Raw genomic sequence first — 19,421 nt, 5'->3', positions numbered from 1 at the left:
GCCAGAGCCACAGCAATGCCAGATCCAAGCAGTGTCTGTGACCTACACCACAGCTCAGGACAATGCTGGATCCCTAACCCACTGAGTGAGGGCAGGGATGGAACCTGTGACCTCATTATTCCTAGTCGGATTTTTTCCCACTGCGCCACAACAGGAACTCCCAAAAATTTTAATCTAGTCTTCGATGGTCTTGAACGCAGCAATGTTTTGATTTTTTGGCACAGTTATTTTAAAGTTTTGTCTAATAAAGCCAATGTTGAGAGAACCTGGGGGTTGGTTTTTTTTTTTTTTTTTTCACTCCTTCTGGTGGTCCTTATTCATGTCATTATAGCTCTTCAAAGGTCCTTTTCTTTTTATTACTCAATGAAAGTTCTAGTTATTTTCAGTTGTGAGCCACACATTACATTTGAAAGACTGTTTGCAGTAATTTAAGGTCCTATATAATGCCATCTCAGTCTAGAGAGGTTTGCTTTTGCCAGATGCTTAGGACTGCCTTATTCAGATTTCAGAGACTGAAATGATTTGAAGGTAGGCTGTGGTACCTTTCAGGCTGTTCTATTTCCAGTTCACTCTTACTCTTACATGGATGCAACCTTTAGGGGTCCCAAACTAATGAGCAGAAGCTTACTAGCACTCAATTCGTCTTTGGTAAGCCACGAGTCCCAACTTTTTTAGCTTCTATCGAGAGGGCTCGTCAATCTCTTAGCCTCCTCTTTTGAAATTCATGTATGTCTTTAGGAGAGAATTAGTCCCAAATGTCTTACCTCTCTGGATTTATGCCTTTTTCCAGATCTCTACTTGCTAATTCTTTATTACTTTTTTAGCTTTCTGAATGCCTTTGAAGCAAATTTTTGAAATATTTTGTCTAGCTTTTCTAGTTTGTTAAGAATGTAAACTAATGTGGCATTACTTCAGTGAAAATCTTTAGTTTATGTCACTTAAATAAAACCAACATTGTATTGTAGTTTTGGTGTGGTTTCGGGGAGGAATGGAATTAGAAGTGCGTTCAATTCTCCAGCTTAACCTGAAAAGTTATTCTTCATTTCCTTGCAGAAAAAAACTGTAAAAGCCTGTATCAGTTTATACCTTCACACCCTGTAAAAAATGGGAATGAGAGGATTCTATCCATTCACTTTTATACTTAACATCTAATACATTTTCCAAATCAACACCAATAGCTCTATTTTTTTAATAGTTGTACTTCATACAATTCAATGTATTTCAACATATTTATCTATTATGAACACTGCACAATATCTGGCTTTAAGGCAATAATGGTAAGCAAAATTTTGTCCCAGCACTCAGTGAGTTTATAGTTGAGCGATTTGTAACAATATAAATATATTAATCTTGTGACAACATAAATAAATGTAAAATTGTATTCTGTCAAATGCTAACCAGTTAACACCATTGATATAAGAGCATGGCAGGGCTGTTGGATCTAGTCCAGAAGATCAGAAATATTTTCCATGACAAGTTACAATAAGCTGAATGGGACCTAACTAGAGGAGAAATGAAGAAGAAAGGAGGCTTATAAAAGGGAAATAATCTTCCATGTAGAGAATCTATCATGTGGATATATCATAACTGATTTGCCCAGCTCTCCACTGAGGGATATTTAGATTGTTTGAATCTTTTGCTACTACAGGTGTTACTTCAATAAATATTCCCATATATAATTTTTGGCATAATTTAGTAAACATATCCTTAAGAATACATACAATAGAGTTAATACATACAAAAGAGCTCACAATAATTTCTTTCTTTTTTTTTTTTTTTTGTCTTTTTGCCTTTTTTTGTTGTTGCTGTTGCTATTTCTTGGGCCGCTCCCGCGGCATATGGAGGTTCCCAGGCTAGGGGTCGAAGCAGAGCTGTAGCCGCCAGCCTACGCCAGAGCCACAGCAACGCGGGATCCGAGCCGAGTCTGCAACCTACACAACAGCTCACAGCAACGCCGGATCGTTAACCCACTGAGCAAGGGCAGGGACCGAACCCGCAACCTCATGGTTCCTAGTCGGATTCGTTAACCACTGCGCCACGACGGGAACTCCCTTTTTTTTTTTTCTTTTTTTTTTTTTTTACAATAATTTCCATTTCCACTTAGATTAAATATAAAATTTATTAGATCTATTTCTTACATATTTCATCTTTCCCTAACTTAAATTTTTTGTTTTAAATTCCACGTGGCTGCACTATTTCCTAAAGAACTAGTCCTTGAACTGATTTCCTATCCCATTCATAAAGGTAAACACAAGCTATGTTCCATCTGCTCTGCATCTTCAATGTGGAATCTGATGCATAAGTATGTGTAAGACTCTAATCAATATTCTCAAAGTAAGCTAGGCTTTCTCCACTATGTAGACAGTTCATCCTAACAGTTGAGTGAATCACCTTGGCATAAGCTCATAGAGAATGAGACAGTCAGAGGTTTGTGCTAAGGTGCTACTATCTTTTCAGAATCCTGTGCATTTTCAGATGGGTTAAGTCCTATCTTCAAAATCAAACCTCCCACAACACACTAGGAAAAAAATATGTGGTTACATACACTACCAAATGTTACTATATCAAGATCATAAGCTGATAAGAAGAAAAAAACAAACATAGTCCAGTATAAAAGGGAGCAAAAGATATGAATTGACAATTCACAAAAAAGAAATAAAGGTGCCCAATAAACACAAGAAAAATTGTTCATATAACTAAAAATAGGGAGTTCCCGTCATGGCCCAACGGCAACGAATCCAACTAGGAACCACGAGGTTGCTCAGTGTGTTAAGGACCTGCATTGCCATGAGCTCTGGTGCAGTGGTACAGGTTGCAGGCACAGCTCGGATCCCACGTTGCTGTGGCTGTGGCTATGGCTGTGGCTGTAGCTGTAGCTGCAATTCGACCCCTAGCCCACGAACTTCCATATGCTGTAGGGGTGCCCTAAAAAGCAAAAAAAAAGAAAAAAAAGAAAAAAATTAAATTAAAAAAACACCAGACTATAAAAATTATAATAAATAGTATTAGAGACAGTACTGTATCTACACATACAAAATGTAAACTGTTACAGACTTTCTATTCAGTTCAAAATTGTAAGTACTAATTGACATAGATTTTCAATTTCTAGAAATTTATCCTATGGAAATAACCAATAAAATTTCCTAATGTTGGAAATATTCTATATTCACCATATATCAACAATTGACTTATATTTATTGTTTGTTTGTTTTTCCTGCCACTAGAATATAAGTTTATTGAGAGCAAGGACCTATACAGCTCTTGGCATATTTAAGGCAAATAATAAATATTAGCTGTTCAGAAGAACACTCAAAGATTCATCCGTAAAGATTTTCAAAACTGTGAGGTTTTAAAAGAAAAAAGTTGAAAAAAAATCCAATATCCAACAGCAGCGGAGTGGTTAAAACAAAAAATGATCAACATGGACAACTATGTAACCATTAAAAATTAGTCTATGAAAAACCAGCAAATGTTTACAATGATAATGTCATGACTTCATTTTTGCTAAAGAGAAAAGAGGGAGGAAAATTCAGCTAATACAGTATTTTATTTCTTGGCCACACCTACAATATGTGGAAGTTCCCAGGCCAGGGATCAAACCCGAGCCACAGTAGTGAACCCAACATGCTGCAATGACAGTGCTAGATCCTTAACCCCCTGCACCACAAGAGAATTCCACTAATATAGTATTTATATCAAGATGTTAACAGTGGTATCTATGAGATGGTAGGATTATGGGTGACTTTTTTTTTTTAATTTATGGTTTCTTGTATTTTTCACATTTTATGTTTCTACAATGAACACAATTCTTTTTTAATAAGACAAAGAAAATTATTCAAAACAAAGACCAAGACCAAAACATCTTCATTTCTAGTTCAAAGAAGGAAAAGGCAAGTTTACCTTCAATTTCATCATCAGAAATCAATTCATCATCGGAGCATATGTTGAGAATATTAACCAGCATCTCTGTGACTAGATGATAAGACAAAATAAACCAAAGTTTATATAATTAGTAAGGTACTTTCTCTAAAATGATGGGGCTATATAAATAAACATGCATGTTAAATAGATATAGGTAAAAATGATTTGTCATTTTGCTATTTGGAGTGGCTATAATTAGCAGCATTAAGTACAGATGTTCAGGTTAACATAGATTTTAGGGAGATTACTTGCTCCAGTTAAAGTCTGGAGTTTTTAAAGATTCTACTGCTTAACTACTTGATTTCAGTAGACTGCTGCCCAGAGCCTTTTCCTCACTGATAATACACATGAAAAGATTTCTCATTTTACAAAGGAATTAAACCACAAGTCCCAAGTACAAAAGGCTTATTCCATACTTGCACAGCTGATTTGTAGAGACGAAAAAACAAAATTTTAAGGACAATATTAAATTTCTTTATTGCTGAAGAAATGACTGAAGGAATGGTTATTTTATTTTATTGTTACTTATTTTAACATCTTGATCATAGCAGGGCAATTATTTTAAATTGACATTTAGACTAGAATTTTGATTTCAATCAATTAAGTGCCACTTAAAAATCTTTGTAGAGAACAATGAAAAACAGAAAACATTTCTGATAACTTTTTTTTTTTTTTTTTTTTTTGCTTTTTAGGGCTGCACCTGCAGCATATGGAAGTTCCAGGCTAGGGGTCAAATGGGAGCTGCAGCTGCCGGCCTACACCACAGCCACAGCAACTCGGGATCAGACCCACATCTGCAAACTACACCACAGCTCAGAGCAACACTGGATCCTTAACCCACTATGTAAGGCCAGGGATTGAACCCGCATCCTCATGGATACTAGTTGCGTTCATAACCTGCTGAGCCACAGTGGGAACTCCCCATTTCTGAGAACTTTTAAGAGAAACACTTTTGAACCATCGGGAGACTCATGCAAATATAAGGGTGCTCAGTCACTGGTCAGGACAACTGATGGTCCAGATGCTTTAGTTCTCTTACCTTTTTCCCCAACAAAAGGCAAAGACCATGTGAAAACATCCATAAAGTTTGGAAGCCAGTATGGGTGTGGAGAACAGTTAAACTGCCTAATATTCATGACATTGTTTTCATATTTTAATACAGCAGCTAAAAAGGAAAAAGAAGGAAAGTTGAGCACAGACGAACATGACATGGCAGCCAGTATGCACTGTACAGCTGTGCACCTACTACACAGAATTCAGGAATTTGCTTTCCACTTATAAATTCAGGACGCAGTATTTAAGGGCAGATGGAAAATCTTAAAGCATGTTATACAGTCCATTCTTTTAAGAATTATCCCAAGGAACAAAGTTACCTGAAGAACTTCTATAATAAAAATACAAAAGAAACTAAACTCTGAAACTTCAAAGGGCCTTGACAGTAAAGGAATCTCAGATTCCACAAGGGAAAAATTTCATCATAATTTCCCTTTATAGGCCAAATGGTTATAATTACAACTTTTCTTTGAGGCAAATATTTCTCATTAAATGGACACAACATGTTTTGCTAGTCATTAGCCAAAGGGTTTTATAAACTTCCTATAAATTTATAATAATTTATAGCAATTATTAATTCACGGTGGGGGATACAAATAGATGGTAAACTTGGAGCAACATAACAAGGTTCAAAGTAGGTTAAATCATCTCTGCACACAGTATGTGAACAAAAAAGTGCCTATCTCTCCTATACACCATCAGTATATTGCTCATACTCTATACATGTTTCATATTAACCAGTTCGTATATATAGGTCATCTCCTGGCTCCTGTTTCTTTGCTTATTGAAAATTTAAGTATTCTCAAAAATTTAAGTCAGTGAATGTCTAAAATTATATTATAGATTATAAGGAAGATATATGAAAATAAGATTTTTAGCTTTTAAAAACCTAACACTGGCTACCATGTATAGGTCCCATTATTTCCATGTATATGCATTTTACTTAGGTTAGATGAATACATAAATATTCAACAATTTCTTCAATCTAAACAAGAAAAAGAGGTGGGAGGTGGACACAAAAATAGGAATAGGTATCTTTAAAAATCATGACTTCAAGGTCTTTCATGTAACCGGAACTAATACCTGTTGGTGCCGATAAGTCGAAAGAGTATGCAAGAAAGAAAAGCAACAGAAGAAGAAAGAGAAGAAGGAAAGAGGGACAGACTTGTTTTTCTAAGAAAAGAGGTACTTGTATGGGGAAAAATTGAGTACCACCAGAGATTATTTCAGATGCCATGTTTTCTTCCTCCGCCCACCACCAACAATAAGCTTTAGAAATAAACAAGGAAAATAAGATTGTTTCAAAGTAAAGTACATTACCAATTATGTCAAAGCAAACAAAAAGCTCAGAATCAACTGTAACTTTAAAAGTTTACTAAAGGAATAATCAAGAACAAGACCAGATTAAAAAGAGGCAAAGAATGAGCTGGCAGTTAGTAAGCTAATAAAGTGATTGCTGATTTAGATGACATGTTTCAGCCTAGCATACTGATAAATTCACTAGGTCATCAATAGACATTTTTAATAGTAAGGTTAAAAAAGCGAGTAAGAAGGGAAAGTCTTCATCACAAATACCAGGACTAGGGACACTAACTGTCCTTGAGGAAATTTAATGACACAAGTGGCACATACCATTGATAAGGGAGGAAACAAGAACAAAAACTAAATCTCTCTAATACATTGGAAATATTAGGAAAAGGAATTAAGAAAGAATAGAGTTAGGGAGAAGCAGAGTATTGGAGGATAGCTAAGACTCAGAAAAGAAGGATGAGAAGCAAAAAGGAAACATAAGACTGGAAGACACTTTAAAAAGAAATACCTTTTTAAAATGGACAGCAAGTCACTAAGGACATCCAGAGATAATTAATTCAAATCAGATTGAAATAAGATGTGCTATTTCATAGTTTACTTTGAAACAGAGGAAACAGTAAGTATATTGTGGACCTCTTTTAAACTACTTTCCCCAACTGCATGTACAAGATATGACTATAAAGTAATGAGACTTAAGAAACCACCAACTACAAACACACCAGACCTTATATATCAGATGAGTGTGGTCCTCTGATGTAATCACACCAGGCACAATAACAGTAAAATGTAACAGTAGTGTAGCAATTCACACTTTGACCAACGCTTTTAATATTCATATTGATTATTCCAATGTATCTTCAATAACCCTATATGACAGTTATTTCCAAGATAAACTGAGGCTCAGAGAAGCTAAGTATCTTATTAACTGCGCCTTTAAAAGTGAGGCAGGACTAGATTAGGATTTCTTTCTTTTTTTTGTTTGTTTGTTTGTTTGTTTTTGTCTTTTCTACGGCTGCTCCCTCGGCATATGGAGGTTCCCAGGCTAGGGGTCTAATCGGAGCTGTAGCCACTGGCCTACACCACAGCCACAGCAACACAGGATCCGAGCCGCGTCTGCAACCTACACCACAGCTCACGGCAACACCAGAGCCTTAACCCACTGAGCGAGGCCAGGGATCAAACCCGAAACCTCATGGTTCCTAGTCGGATTCCTTAACCACTGCGCCACGATGGGAACTCCTAGATTAGGATTTCTGACTCCTGGCTTAGTGCTCTTATCAATATACCTTGCTGCCCTACTATATATTTAATCCAAAGATGCTGCCATTACTCAAAACATTTTTGGAACTCCTCTTTTGGAATTGCCTTCAGAGCCGTTTTATAAGCAACACAAGAAAAATTAGTCTCATTACCTTATAATCAGACCTTGTTTCTGAACCCAAATGGTATTGTCTGGCTTGATCACTCACCTTATTCACCAGTCTTGACTCCGAATGACTTTTGGCTGTTCCAAAAATCAAATCCACCCTCAAAGGACGAAGATTTCCCATCATTGAGGATAATCAAAAGAATTTGTCGCAGACTCTGAAGGCAATGCCAAAAGAGGAGTTCCAAAAATGTCTTGAACAATGGCAGCATTGTCTGAATAAGTGTATAACCTCCCAAGGTAACTACTTTGAAGGGACAATACTCACTTGGATATATTTGTTCTGGCATGTTTGTTTAAAAGTTCTATTATTTTATAGTCATAGAGGCATGTTACAGAAGAAATTTTTAGGTAGACCACTCTGACCTGATACAAAATTTATGAACTAGGAATCGTAAAAGTTAAATTAAAAAAAAAAAAAAGACTAAAATTCTCAAAAGTAGAATTTCTGGATCAAAAGACACATGTATACCCAATTCTCTTTTTTTATATGGGAAACTGAGGCTAAGAAAGATTATGCGATTTACCTAAAGTCACACTATTTGTTTCTGGCAGGGCTTAGACTAAAATGAAGATTTTTCTGACTTTTTGTACAGTTTTCATTCTATTTGTATCATTTCTCATGAAATAACAGACAAACATTAAAATACTAATGGTGACATTTTGATAAGGTACTACTGTAAATAAATTAGATTCACCAAAACCAATAATTTATACTGACTATTCTAACTAGAACCTGAAGTAATTTATTCTTTTTTTTTTTTTTTAATTTTTTGTTTTATGGCTACACTCGTGGCGTATGGAAGTTCCCAGGCCAGAGACTGAATCCAAGCCACAGCTATGACCTATGGTGCAGCTGTGGCAACACCGGATCCTTTAACCCAGTGTGCTGGGCTGGGAATTTAACCCATGTCTCTGCAGCAACCCGAGTGGCTGCAGTCAGATTCTTAAACCACTGCGTCATAGCAGGAACTCATGAAGTAATTTATTCATCTTATATTTTGATTCAATAGCACAAATCAGACCTATTATAATCATTATTTATATTCACAAAGAGCCTTAGGACAGGAAAACCAAGCAGCAGCCTAAATTCCAAGTTTACTGGCCTTTGATTCAGTTGACTTCTCTTTTTATTATTTAAAATTTATAGATTTAAAAAAATACCTATGCACATACATATGATTAAACTAGAGCTCACATTTCCCCACTCACAAATTCAAACTCAAATATCGCTGGTGTCCTTTACCTTTATTGTTATAGACATCTAGGTAATTGGGGGCAGAGAAAATTGTTATGAGTGATGGAAAGCCCGTCGTTTGGCTCTTCCTGTACATTCGATACCTGCAAGAGAGATGACAGCCCATCTATCTTGATATTACAGGCAATAACTCTGCAGTGCTGCTTGGTACAATTTTAATATAACTTACCCAGCATCTTGGGCTTCATGGGCTCTGATTATTGATAACAAATTATTGTTCTGTAAAAATTCACAAACTGCAGGGTAACTGAAAAAGAGAATTAGAAAACAAATCCAGAATTAAAACATTTATTTTTTAATAGGAGGAAGGGGGAAAAGTCAAGACGAAATGAGTTGAATTTGTTCCAAAATTATACATTTTCATCACCACTGAACTTTAATTTATAGCTTAGCAATCATCACTCTTATTTTTCCATGTCACTGATATACCTCATTCTAGGTCAAGTACGCAAAAAACAGACAACAGGACAAAAACAAAGCTTCCTCATCTTTCAATTTTTTTAACCCATAAAAAAACACACCAAAACTTTTTAATTTTCAAATTGTTAGAAAAGTTAGCTTCACAGATGATATCAACACCAAGATGATGTTATGCAGGACTATTTCAGGAACCAAAGCAAGTATTACACACAACCTTATTCTAATGAAAGGTATGATACTTGCAACTCTCCTATCATAGTCTTTTAGGACTAATATCTTTCTTTTGTGTGTGTGTATGTGTGTTTAGGGTGCACCCATGGCCTATGGAGGTTCCCAGGATAGGGGTTCAATGGGAGTTGTAGCTGCTGGCCTACAATACAGCCACAACAACACGGGATCCGAGTCACGTCTGCAACCTACACAATAGCTCACGGAAACGCCAGATCCTTAACCCACTGAGCAAGGCCAGGGATCAAACCTGCGTCCTCATGGATGCTAGTCAGATTCGTTTCTGCTGAGCTGTAACAGGAACGACAGTACTAGTATCTTTCTGAATGGCAAATATCTGATAGGAAGAACTGCAGAAAACAAAATTATCCTGGAATTACCCAGGTGTTAATTATTTGATTTGTGTTTAAATCTTCGTTTCTTATTATGTTCACCACAAAAAATTAACTTTTAGAATAGGTTGCAGAATGCCACAAGTGTGGCCCTAAAAAGACAAAATGACAAAAAAAAAAAAAAAAAATAGGTTGCGGAATTCCCTAGTGTCTAGTGGTTAAGGATTCAGTATTGTCAGTGCTATGGTTCATTGTCACTGTTATAGCTTTGGTTCAATGCCCGGCTGGGAACTTCCGTATGCTGTGGGCGTGGCCAAATAAAATAAAGTAGGTTGCACATTCACGTGGCATAAAATTGAAAGATATAAAATGTCATATATTGAAATGTCTTCTTCCTTACTACTTCAACATTTCAGCTATCCTGGAAGCAACCAATGTTCTTGATTTCTCTGCGTGCTTTTTCAGAGACATACTATTCAATTTCAACCAATTCTACGTGTATAAACACACAAACACACCCCTTACCCTTTTGGAAATGTTATCAGATGGTACACGTAGCTCTTTTTTTTTTTTTTTTTCGCTTTACATTAGTGATTATCCCATTCAGTATATAAGGGGTTTATTTTCATTTCTAAAAAACAGTCTCGGAGTTCCCTGGTGGCCTAGCGGTTAAGGGTTCATCAATGTCACTGCGGTGGTTCATTGTCACTGTTGTAGCTCAGATTGAATCCCTGGCCTGGGATCTTCCAAATGTTGCAGGTACGGCCAAAAACAAAACAAAACAGCCTCACTGAATTGTCTGGTACATTCCATGGTCTGGATGTACAACCATTTATCTAACTAGTCTTCTATTGAACATTTAGGTTGTTTAAAATTTTTCATCATAAATAATGCAGCAACGAATAACCTTTTACATGCCTTTTACACATTTTCAAATACAGTTGACTCCCATTATTTGCAGTAGCAATGTTCTAAAAAGCTACTACAAAAACTGAATTAGTGAATTAGGGGAAATAGAGGGTTAGAGTCCTGTGAGCCACTGGTCACAACATTTTCACAACTAATCAACATACAACCTTGTTTATGTGTGTTTCTGTGTAAAGATACCTTATTTAATAATATGCTATTGGTTCATTAACATGGGATTCATGGCCAACAGTGTCATAACTCATTCCTGAATGAAGCTTATATAACATATCAGAGCCTTCCTGCATATAGGACCCCTAGACAACACTTCAGAATTATGCTTGGGGCCATTTTAAACAGCAGAACACCAACAAAAATGTGGGAAATGTTGCACTAAATAGACCACAAAAAGAATACTTGCTTACCGTATAAGAGCTGAAATAAGAAAGGCAGAAAACTGCTTGTTCAACAGTTGGAACGAGCATGTGGTACTCGATTTTCAATTACTGTATACACATGAATGTCTGTGAGTGACTAAAAGCATTGTGGGTATTGATTCTGGGGTTATAAATAAATCTTATTAGCAAGTAGGCAAATTTGCAAACCAGAATTTGTGACTAATGAGAATTCGACTATACAGGCTAGGCTTACATTTTAGAAGTTGAACTTCTGGATTAAGGCCACGGACATTTATAATTGAGAGATATTGTTAAGCTGACTGCCATAGAAACTGTACCAATTTATATTGTGTTAAACATAAAAAAGGTTTGGTTTTGTTGTTGTTGTTAGTTTTGTGGGGTTTTTTTAAAATAAAAAAGTCTTATGTTCTTTATTTTAACCAATGTAAAGAGAAGTAAAATTTAAATGATTTCATCATTAGTGCTAAAGTTGGCAGAATGAAAAAGGTTACTTAGAAAATTGTTAAAACTGGCAAAATTGAGGCTTCTTACTGCATTATCTTAGGGCAATTATCAGAGTTTTAAGGTAAAAAATACAGATACTATTTAACAGAATAAAGCATCAGTTTTCTCTTTTCTTTTTTTAATTTAGGCTTCAAATTTCCCTGAATCTCTCTATTTTGGAGTGGCAAAGCACAATAAAAACTCACACATAGATTTAAGACAACGACCAAGTTCCAGGAAATGTCCTGGGCTTAGTTCACAATGTCCTGTTCTTTTTATATCTTTGTCTATACTAGTGGTTCCAAACGCTGGAGAGCTTTTAAAAAAATAACAGGATTCCCTAATCTCATGTCTGTTGAATCAGAATCTTTGTGAGAAAAGCCAAGAAAGTTAAAAAAGTTAATAGATGATGTCAAGGAAAAAAAAAAAACTAGATCATTTAGAGTCAGACAATGACATTTAAGCACTGCAAAATGTTCTGTTCAATCATGTTCAGTATATTATACTTATTAGGGTATAATACTTAATAAAACATAAAAAACAAAACAGAGTTTTCTACATTCTATAAATCATAAAATTAAATATAAGTCCCTGAGCTATACAAACTCAAGATATAAAATACGTAGTTAAAAATAATTTGATAAAATACATTACAATTTCTTTTTCTAATTTTCTAACTCTGAGGATTAGTTTACCTGTAAAAATAAGAGCACCCTCGGACTGTGTTGTGGGTATAGTGTTCCAAGGTCTTTTCATTGCCATAATCCTCTGAGGGGTCAGACCAAAGCAGGTCACACACTGGCCCAAAGGCTGGAGGTTCTTTAAACCTGTCTAACTAGAAGACATGCAAAAGCCAAAAGAAGAAAAACCATGAAAGCAAAAGAGCTTTTAGAAACTGGTATGGATCAAAAAAACACCCTTCCACCTACAAGAATTATTAGGAGAGTGGGTGATAAGCCCCTAAAGAATTTTCCTTTAGGAAGAAAACAAACATAAATCTGGATACATAATTTTTATTCATTTTTGGTAATACATTTTAATAAATATCCCTATCCCTACAGTAGAAAAGGACCCCCTTACAAAAAAATTTTTTTTTGTCTTTTGTCCTTTTGGGGGCCACCCCCATGGCATATGGAGGTTCCCAGGCTAGGGGTCTAATTGGAGCTGTTTCTACCAGCCTACGCCACAGCAACAGCAATGCCGGATCCGAGCCGTGTCTATGACCTACACCACAGCTCATGGCAATGCTGGATCCTTAACCCACTGAGCGAGGCCAGGGATCAAACCCGCAACCTCATGGTTCCTAGTTGGATTCGTTTCTGCTGCGCCATGATGGGAACTCCAGAAAAATCTTAAAATCTTAAATTACTCATTTAATTTGAATGTGAAATCAATCACTACAGAAATCTACAATTAATTAGGAAGACCCTGTAAAGTTTTTTCAACTGCCAAGGTGAGCCAATGTTACCATGAGAGCAGGAAGGGTTTTGCAATAGTTCTTTTCATTGTTTACTTCATTCCAAAGGAGATTTCTTTATTTTAAAGAATGCTAGTTTTATTTTGCAAAGGGCTTTCATCCTTCCATTCTATGCAGTGGAGGCATTTCAACATGTTATTAACTCAAGCCTTTAGTCACTGCTGTTTTGGTTAATGCATGAAAAGCAAGAGAAAACAAGTAACTAGAATAGCTGATTGCCAAGGAAAGGACTTCTACTAAGTGAAAGGGGAGCTTTTTATTAATACAATTAATTCAGAATTGTAAAATTCAAGACTTACTATGTAAAAGAGAAATGTTGGTTATTTAATAGCAATAAGGCAGCAGGAGAGGCAGTGCATACAGAGACATTCCCTCCTTACCCTGAGAAGAGTAACTTTACTTCAGAGAAAACAGTTTTACAAACAGAAAACTCTTTGGTTTAAAAGAGAGGTATGAGAATACAAAGAGAAAAGAAGATGGTAACAGGTAACAATATATGTTAAAAAAGATGGATCACTTTTTTTTTTTTTATTATGAAGATACAGAATCCTGAAAATAATAGCCAGGGAAACATAGTAATTAATCTCTATCATCTGAAATACCAAAGTCAATGAATTTCAAAGCTGGAAGAGTCCTCAGACCATCCATTTCAACTTCTTCATTTTACAGAGAAAATCTACGAGATTTAGTAATTTGGTAAAGTTTACAAAATTAATGGTAGAATAGGAATGAGAACTCGTTTTCTTCCTTTCTTATTGCTATGTAATTTAAAGTGTCAGGTCTATATTCAAAATATGTTATGGTTCTAGTTATCAGAAGCACAGATTTCATTAAAAATTATTATACACATTTTCTGGAAGATATATAGGGAAGTGTTAATAGCAGTTATTGCCCAATAAAAAGATCATAGATGATTTCCATTTTCTTACTTTTAATTATCTGTATTTAACCATTTTTAGCAACAAAGACATGTAAGTTGACTACAGTAACAGACAAAAAAGCAAATTTACTCCATGAGACTAATGAAAGCTTACTTACTTTCCGAATATCATCTAAACAAGTAATTTCAGGTGACATCCCTCCGTGTACACACAGAAACTGCTGGTTTAAGAGGGCAGCAAGAGGAAGACAATCAAATGTATCCATACATGCATCATACACCTGTTCAGAATATTTGATTCGACCTATCAAAGTGGGAAAAATGGTCAAAGGAAGAAAAGTTAAAATTCATCACACATGAAGGATTGATGGCAGATGATTATGAAGCTACTTCAAAGCCACTTATGTGGCAACACAATCATCTTTGTAAAAGATAGTTTTGAAAAGTTGTCAATAAAGGGCAAACAAAATCTCCATATTTTTCTAAAGACAAGTGTGACCTTGGACTAACTTTCTAGCTCTGTTGTCCTGGAAACCTGATAAGGTGAATGTCAGCTGTGTTATTAGGCAACATTGCTTATGGTAAAAATTACCCAATAATCTTGTGGAAGCTATAGCTTTGGGCTTTTCTGAGTACCATGACTCATAAAGAATGTCCCTTGTGGGACCCTGGAAACTATGCCAATAAAGCTTTTACAAGAGATACTGGCACTTGTGAAGCATGAGGCTTCTAAGCCAGGGTGGCTCCCTAGTTTGCTCAATGTGGATATTGTTTCCTTGCATCCTGAGCTGTGACTAGGAGAAGAAAAGGCAGAAAACTTCTGGAGAGCTGAATGCACTCCTATTAAAGCTACTCCATAAAAAAGGATACCTGGTGCTGCCCTTCCTGGACTGTACTCTTCTAGGATGGATGCCAAGTACACCCCATGGGCCTCTTGTGAGTCTGAATATTTTGTTGGGTCTAAAAAAAGACCTCCTCGTGGTGGAGTTTCCATTGTGGCTCAGCAGTAATGAACCCGTCTAGTATCCATGAGGACACAGGTTCAATCCCTGGCCTCGATCAGTGGGTTAAGGATGAGCTGTGGTGTAGGTTGCAAACACAGTTAGGATCTAGCATTGCTGTGGCTGTGGCGTAGGCTGGCAGCTGTAGCTCCAATTCGAACCCTAGCCTGGGAACATCCATATGCTGCACGTGCAGCCCTTTAAAAAAAAAAAAAAATGAAGGAGGTACATGCTGGTAGAGAAGGCCAGAAGTCAGGCAGGCAGCCTACAGAACTGTGAGCTTCTTCTCTTCTAAGATTCTGTGAAGATGAGTCAAAGCCTATAGAACCCAGAGAACAACTCACTTGTTTTTTGCAGAGATAAATATGTCAAAAATGAACTGCTATACTTTGATCCTCAAATTATTTCTGGATTTGAAAGAAATATTAAAAAAAAAATCTCTGCAATACAAAGCACTTTAAAAACTGATATAAGAAAAGAAAAGTCTCCACTTGCCCCCCCCTTAGATATATTAACAAAATTGCAGCTGCATAATTTGGAACTAAGCATCACTTAGCAATGCATCACGGTAATTATAAGGTGCTGATTCTAAATGCCATTGTGGCCCTTTAAGAGATATCAGTTTAAAAAAAGAGAAAGATCTGTTTATCAGTAAAAATACCCATGCAAAATGCACACATGCTCTTTCCTTATATAGGAATGAAATGTAAAATTGCACTTGAATTTGTGTGCTTGTTCCAAGATTTATTTACATTTATGATGCAGCATTAGAATGAAACAGGAGTATCTTGGTAGATAAGAGAAAAAGAAACCCGATTTGCCTAAATTAAAGCATATGAAAAGCAAATAAAAGCCTGAGATAAGAAATTCAGCGCAAAATGACACTTAAAATGTTTTCCAAGACTACTGCTCCATCTTCTAAAGACAATCTGAACCAATTATATTACCATTAAAAAAAAAAATCTGAAAAAAACAGAGGAAGAATTAGATAGAATGTTACCTAAAAAAACCCCTGAATCCTAATTCAAACAGAGGCATTTACAATTACTTACCTAGTGCTAAATATTGAGCATTCCAGGGCCTTTGTTAACTGCTTGATAGGCGTTATTTAGTTTTCCCAAGTAAAGAAAGAGAGGTGTAATGAGGAATATCCCAATATTTGGCTTAGAAAAACAATGTAAAATATTTCCAATTGTTATACTATTTGATAAAATGGTTCTCAAATGGCAAAAAATAGATTCTTTCCAAGCCTCTAGGTGTTCTTAGCCAGTAGCATGCTGCAGAGTTAGTCAGGATGCTTTAAAGAGCCTTTTAAATGCTTAGGCCCCAATTGGATACTTTTAAAACTACCAGTTTAAAAAACTGTTATAATAGTACTATATAATGGCAATAAAAAGATAACTCAAGCAGTCCTATGGGAAGACAAAAAATTGAATTAAGTCCTGATCCAACTCCCCACAGGTAATCACTGTTACCAACTTCTTCTGCACATTATATATTTTTAATTTACAAAAGATGTCACACTATACATATTCTGCAAATGCTTTCTGTCACCTAACAATGTATTTGAACATCTCTCTATATCGGTACATCTAGATCTGCCTTGATTTTTCAACAACTGCCCAACCTTCCATTTTTTAGATGTATTATCACTTTTTTTTCTTTTTTTGCCCACACCCACAGCATATGGCCATACCACAGCATCTGTCCACACCTCCAGGCCAGATGTCACACCCAAGCTGAAGCTGTGACCTATGCTGTAGCTGTGTGTGGCTGTGTCAAGGCCAGATCCTTAACTCACTGTGCCAGTCTTGGGATGGAACCCATTCCACCACAGAGACAACACCAGATCCTCAACCCATTGTTCCACAGCCGGAATGCCTACTAATATTTATGTAAGCAGTTCCTTATTGATATTTTGACTCTCTCTCTCTTTTTTTTTTTTTGGTAGTTAACACTATAATATACATCCTTACATCCAAATTTTATTATTTTGTTGTGAGTACATAGAGTGGTAGGCAAAATTCTAAAATGACCTGCAATGACCTATACCTTTGTATAATTCGTGCTCCTTTGAATGGGTGGAACTTGCAAAAATGTTGAGATTCCCATGATTATGCATCATTACAGCAAAAGGGAGATTCTCCTGGTGAGCCTGACCTAATCAGGTGAGCCTCTGAAAAGCCGAGTATTTTCTCCAGCTGGCTGTTCACAGAAGAGGAAGACAGATGCATTTGCTCTGTCTGGAAGAAAGCAAATATCCAGGCTGGGAACTACCCAAGCAGTTTCTAGAGACTGCTTGCAGTTCTGTGGCAAGGAACTGCAAGCAGTTGCTAGAAACAGAGGGCAGTCTCTAGTCAACAGCTAGAAGGAAACTGGGACCTTAATCCTCGAGTCACAGGACTGCCAACAACTAGCGACCCTGGAAGACACCAAGCTCCAGATGAGAACTGAAGCCCTGGTGACACCTTAATTTTGACTCACTGATCACTGACACTCTGAGCATCAAATTCAGCCACACTGTGCCTGGACTTCTGACCCACAGTAACTGTGAGATAATAAATGTGTTATTTTAGACAGTTATGCAGCCTTTAAAAAAAAATACAATCTGCATGATAAATTCCTAGAAGCCAAATTGCTGGATCAGAAATTTTTACAGATATTCCTATAAAATACAAATATAAGTACAGATATTTGAAATTACTCTTCAAATACTTTATGCTAATTTAAACACTTACCAACAGTACATCTAATTCTTTTTAAACTTCCTGACTAATTACTCACTAATTTAAAGAGTTTATTTCAATAAATTCCAGGGCCTGGAATGATCTATATCTTGCCCACTTGTAGCTGACTTTTCTCTCAGAGGGAAAAGTTTAGGTGTTCCACAGTCTAAAATTTCTTACAATAAGAACAACCTTTCCTTTAGGCTCTATTGGAAGGAAGGCTGTCACCATGACTGCCAACTCCAATGCAGAAAGCTACTGGTAACAAGAGCTAATATGAGCATATAGAACACTGTTACACTGTAATCCACTTGTGAGTAAAGGGATTTTGTGGCGTGTTGAATAAACCTTGAGTTTCTGATAACAAATGTAAAAGTTTCTGCATTGATGGTATAGTGGGGAGCATAGCTGCTTTCCAAATTTAAAAGTTTTTTACAACTTCGAATATTCTTTTGGGAATAAAACTTCAAATACACTATAATCTGGAGAGAAATATGAATGTGACACAAAATAAAAATCCAGGAGTTCCTGTCGTGGCGCAGAGTTTAACGAATCCGACTAGGAACCATGAGGTTGCAGGTTCGATCCCTGCCCTTGCTCAGTGGGTTAAGGATCCGGCGTTGCCGTGAGCTGTGGTGTAGGTTGCAGACGTGGCTCGGATCCCGTGTTGCTGTGGCTCTGGCGAAGGACGGAGGCTGCAGCTCCGATTCGACCCCTAGCCTGGGAACCTCTATATGCCGCGGGAGCGGCCCAAGAAATAGCAAAAAAAGACAAAACAAAATAAAATAAAATAAAAATCCATGGTTAAAATATCAATTATATGAGCAATAAAGTTTTTTTTCTTTCTTTTTATTTTTTTTTTGGCCCTGCCCATGGCACGTAGAAGTTCCCCAGGCCAGGGATCAAATCAAAACCACAGCTGTGGAGTTCCCATCGTGGCGCAGTGGTTAACGAATTCAACTAGGAACCATGAGGTTGCGGGTTCAGTCCCTGCCCTTGCTCAGTGGGTTAACGATCCGGTGTTGCCGTGAACTGTGGTGTAGATTACAGATGCAGCTTGGATCCAGCGTTGCTGTGGCTCTGGCGTAGGCCGGAGACCACAGCTCCGATGAGACCCCTAGCCTGGGAACCTCCATATGCCACGGGAGCGGCCCAATAAATAGCAAAAAAAAAAAAAAAAAAGACAAACAAACAAACAAACAAACAAAAAACCCCACAGCTGTGACCTATGCCATAGCTGCAGCAATGCCACATCCTTAACCCAATGCACCAGAGTGGGAAATCCTGGGGTTTTGTTTTTGTTTTTGTTTTTTTGCTTTTCAAGGCCGTATCCACGGCACATGGAAGGAAGTTCTCAGGCTAGTGGTTGAATCGGAGCTGAAACTGCTGGCCTATACCACAGCCACAACAACTCGGGATCTGAGCTGCACCTGGGACCTACACTACAGCTCATGGCAATGCTGGATCCTTAACCCACTGAGCAAGGGCAGGGATCGAACCCACATCCTCATGGTTACTGGTTGGGTTGGCTACCACTAAGCCAGAATGGGAACTCCCCTCCTGGAATACTTTTTTTTTCC

At 36.9% G+C, this 19,421-nt stretch overlaps 1 protein-coding gene across 8 annotated transcripts in view; it reads right to left on the bottom strand.

Moving 5' to 3' along the window:
• The window catches only part of PPP3CC (protein phosphatase 3 catalytic subunit gamma), an 87,530-nt gene that overhangs the window by 23,665 nt on the left and 44,444 nt on the right, over positions 1-19,421 (bottom strand). For all 8 annotated transcript variants that reach the window (XR_002338570.1, XR_002338571.1, XR_002338572.1 and 5 more), the window contains exons 5-10: positions 14,273-14,418; positions 12,453-12,592; positions 9,139-9,216; positions 8,958-9,052; positions 4,961-5,086; positions 3,901-3,972 (exon numbers count right to left, since the gene is read on the bottom strand). Coding sequence is in view for 5 of the 8 variants with exons in the window: in XM_005657236.3 (XP_005657293.1) it covers positions 3,901-3,972; positions 4,961-5,086; positions 8,958-9,052; positions 9,139-9,216; positions 12,453-12,592; positions 14,273-14,418 (657 nt within the window). In the remaining 3 variants the exon portion in view is untranslated. The remainder of the gene's footprint in view (positions 1-3,900; positions 3,973-4,960; positions 5,087-8,957; positions 9,053-9,138; positions 9,217-12,452; positions 12,593-14,272; positions 14,419-19,421) is intronic.

The sequence above is a fragment of the Sus scrofa genome, chromosome 14 (assembly GCF_000003025.6).
Source record: "Sus scrofa isolate TJ Tabasco breed Duroc chromosome 14, Sscrofa11.1, whole genome shotgun sequence".
Classification (NCBI taxonomy): Eukaryota; Metazoa; Chordata; class Mammalia; order Artiodactyla; family Suidae; genus Sus; species Sus scrofa.
The sequence above is the reverse complement of the archived record's forward strand: the minus strand, read 5'-3'. Positions and strand labels throughout refer to the sequence as shown.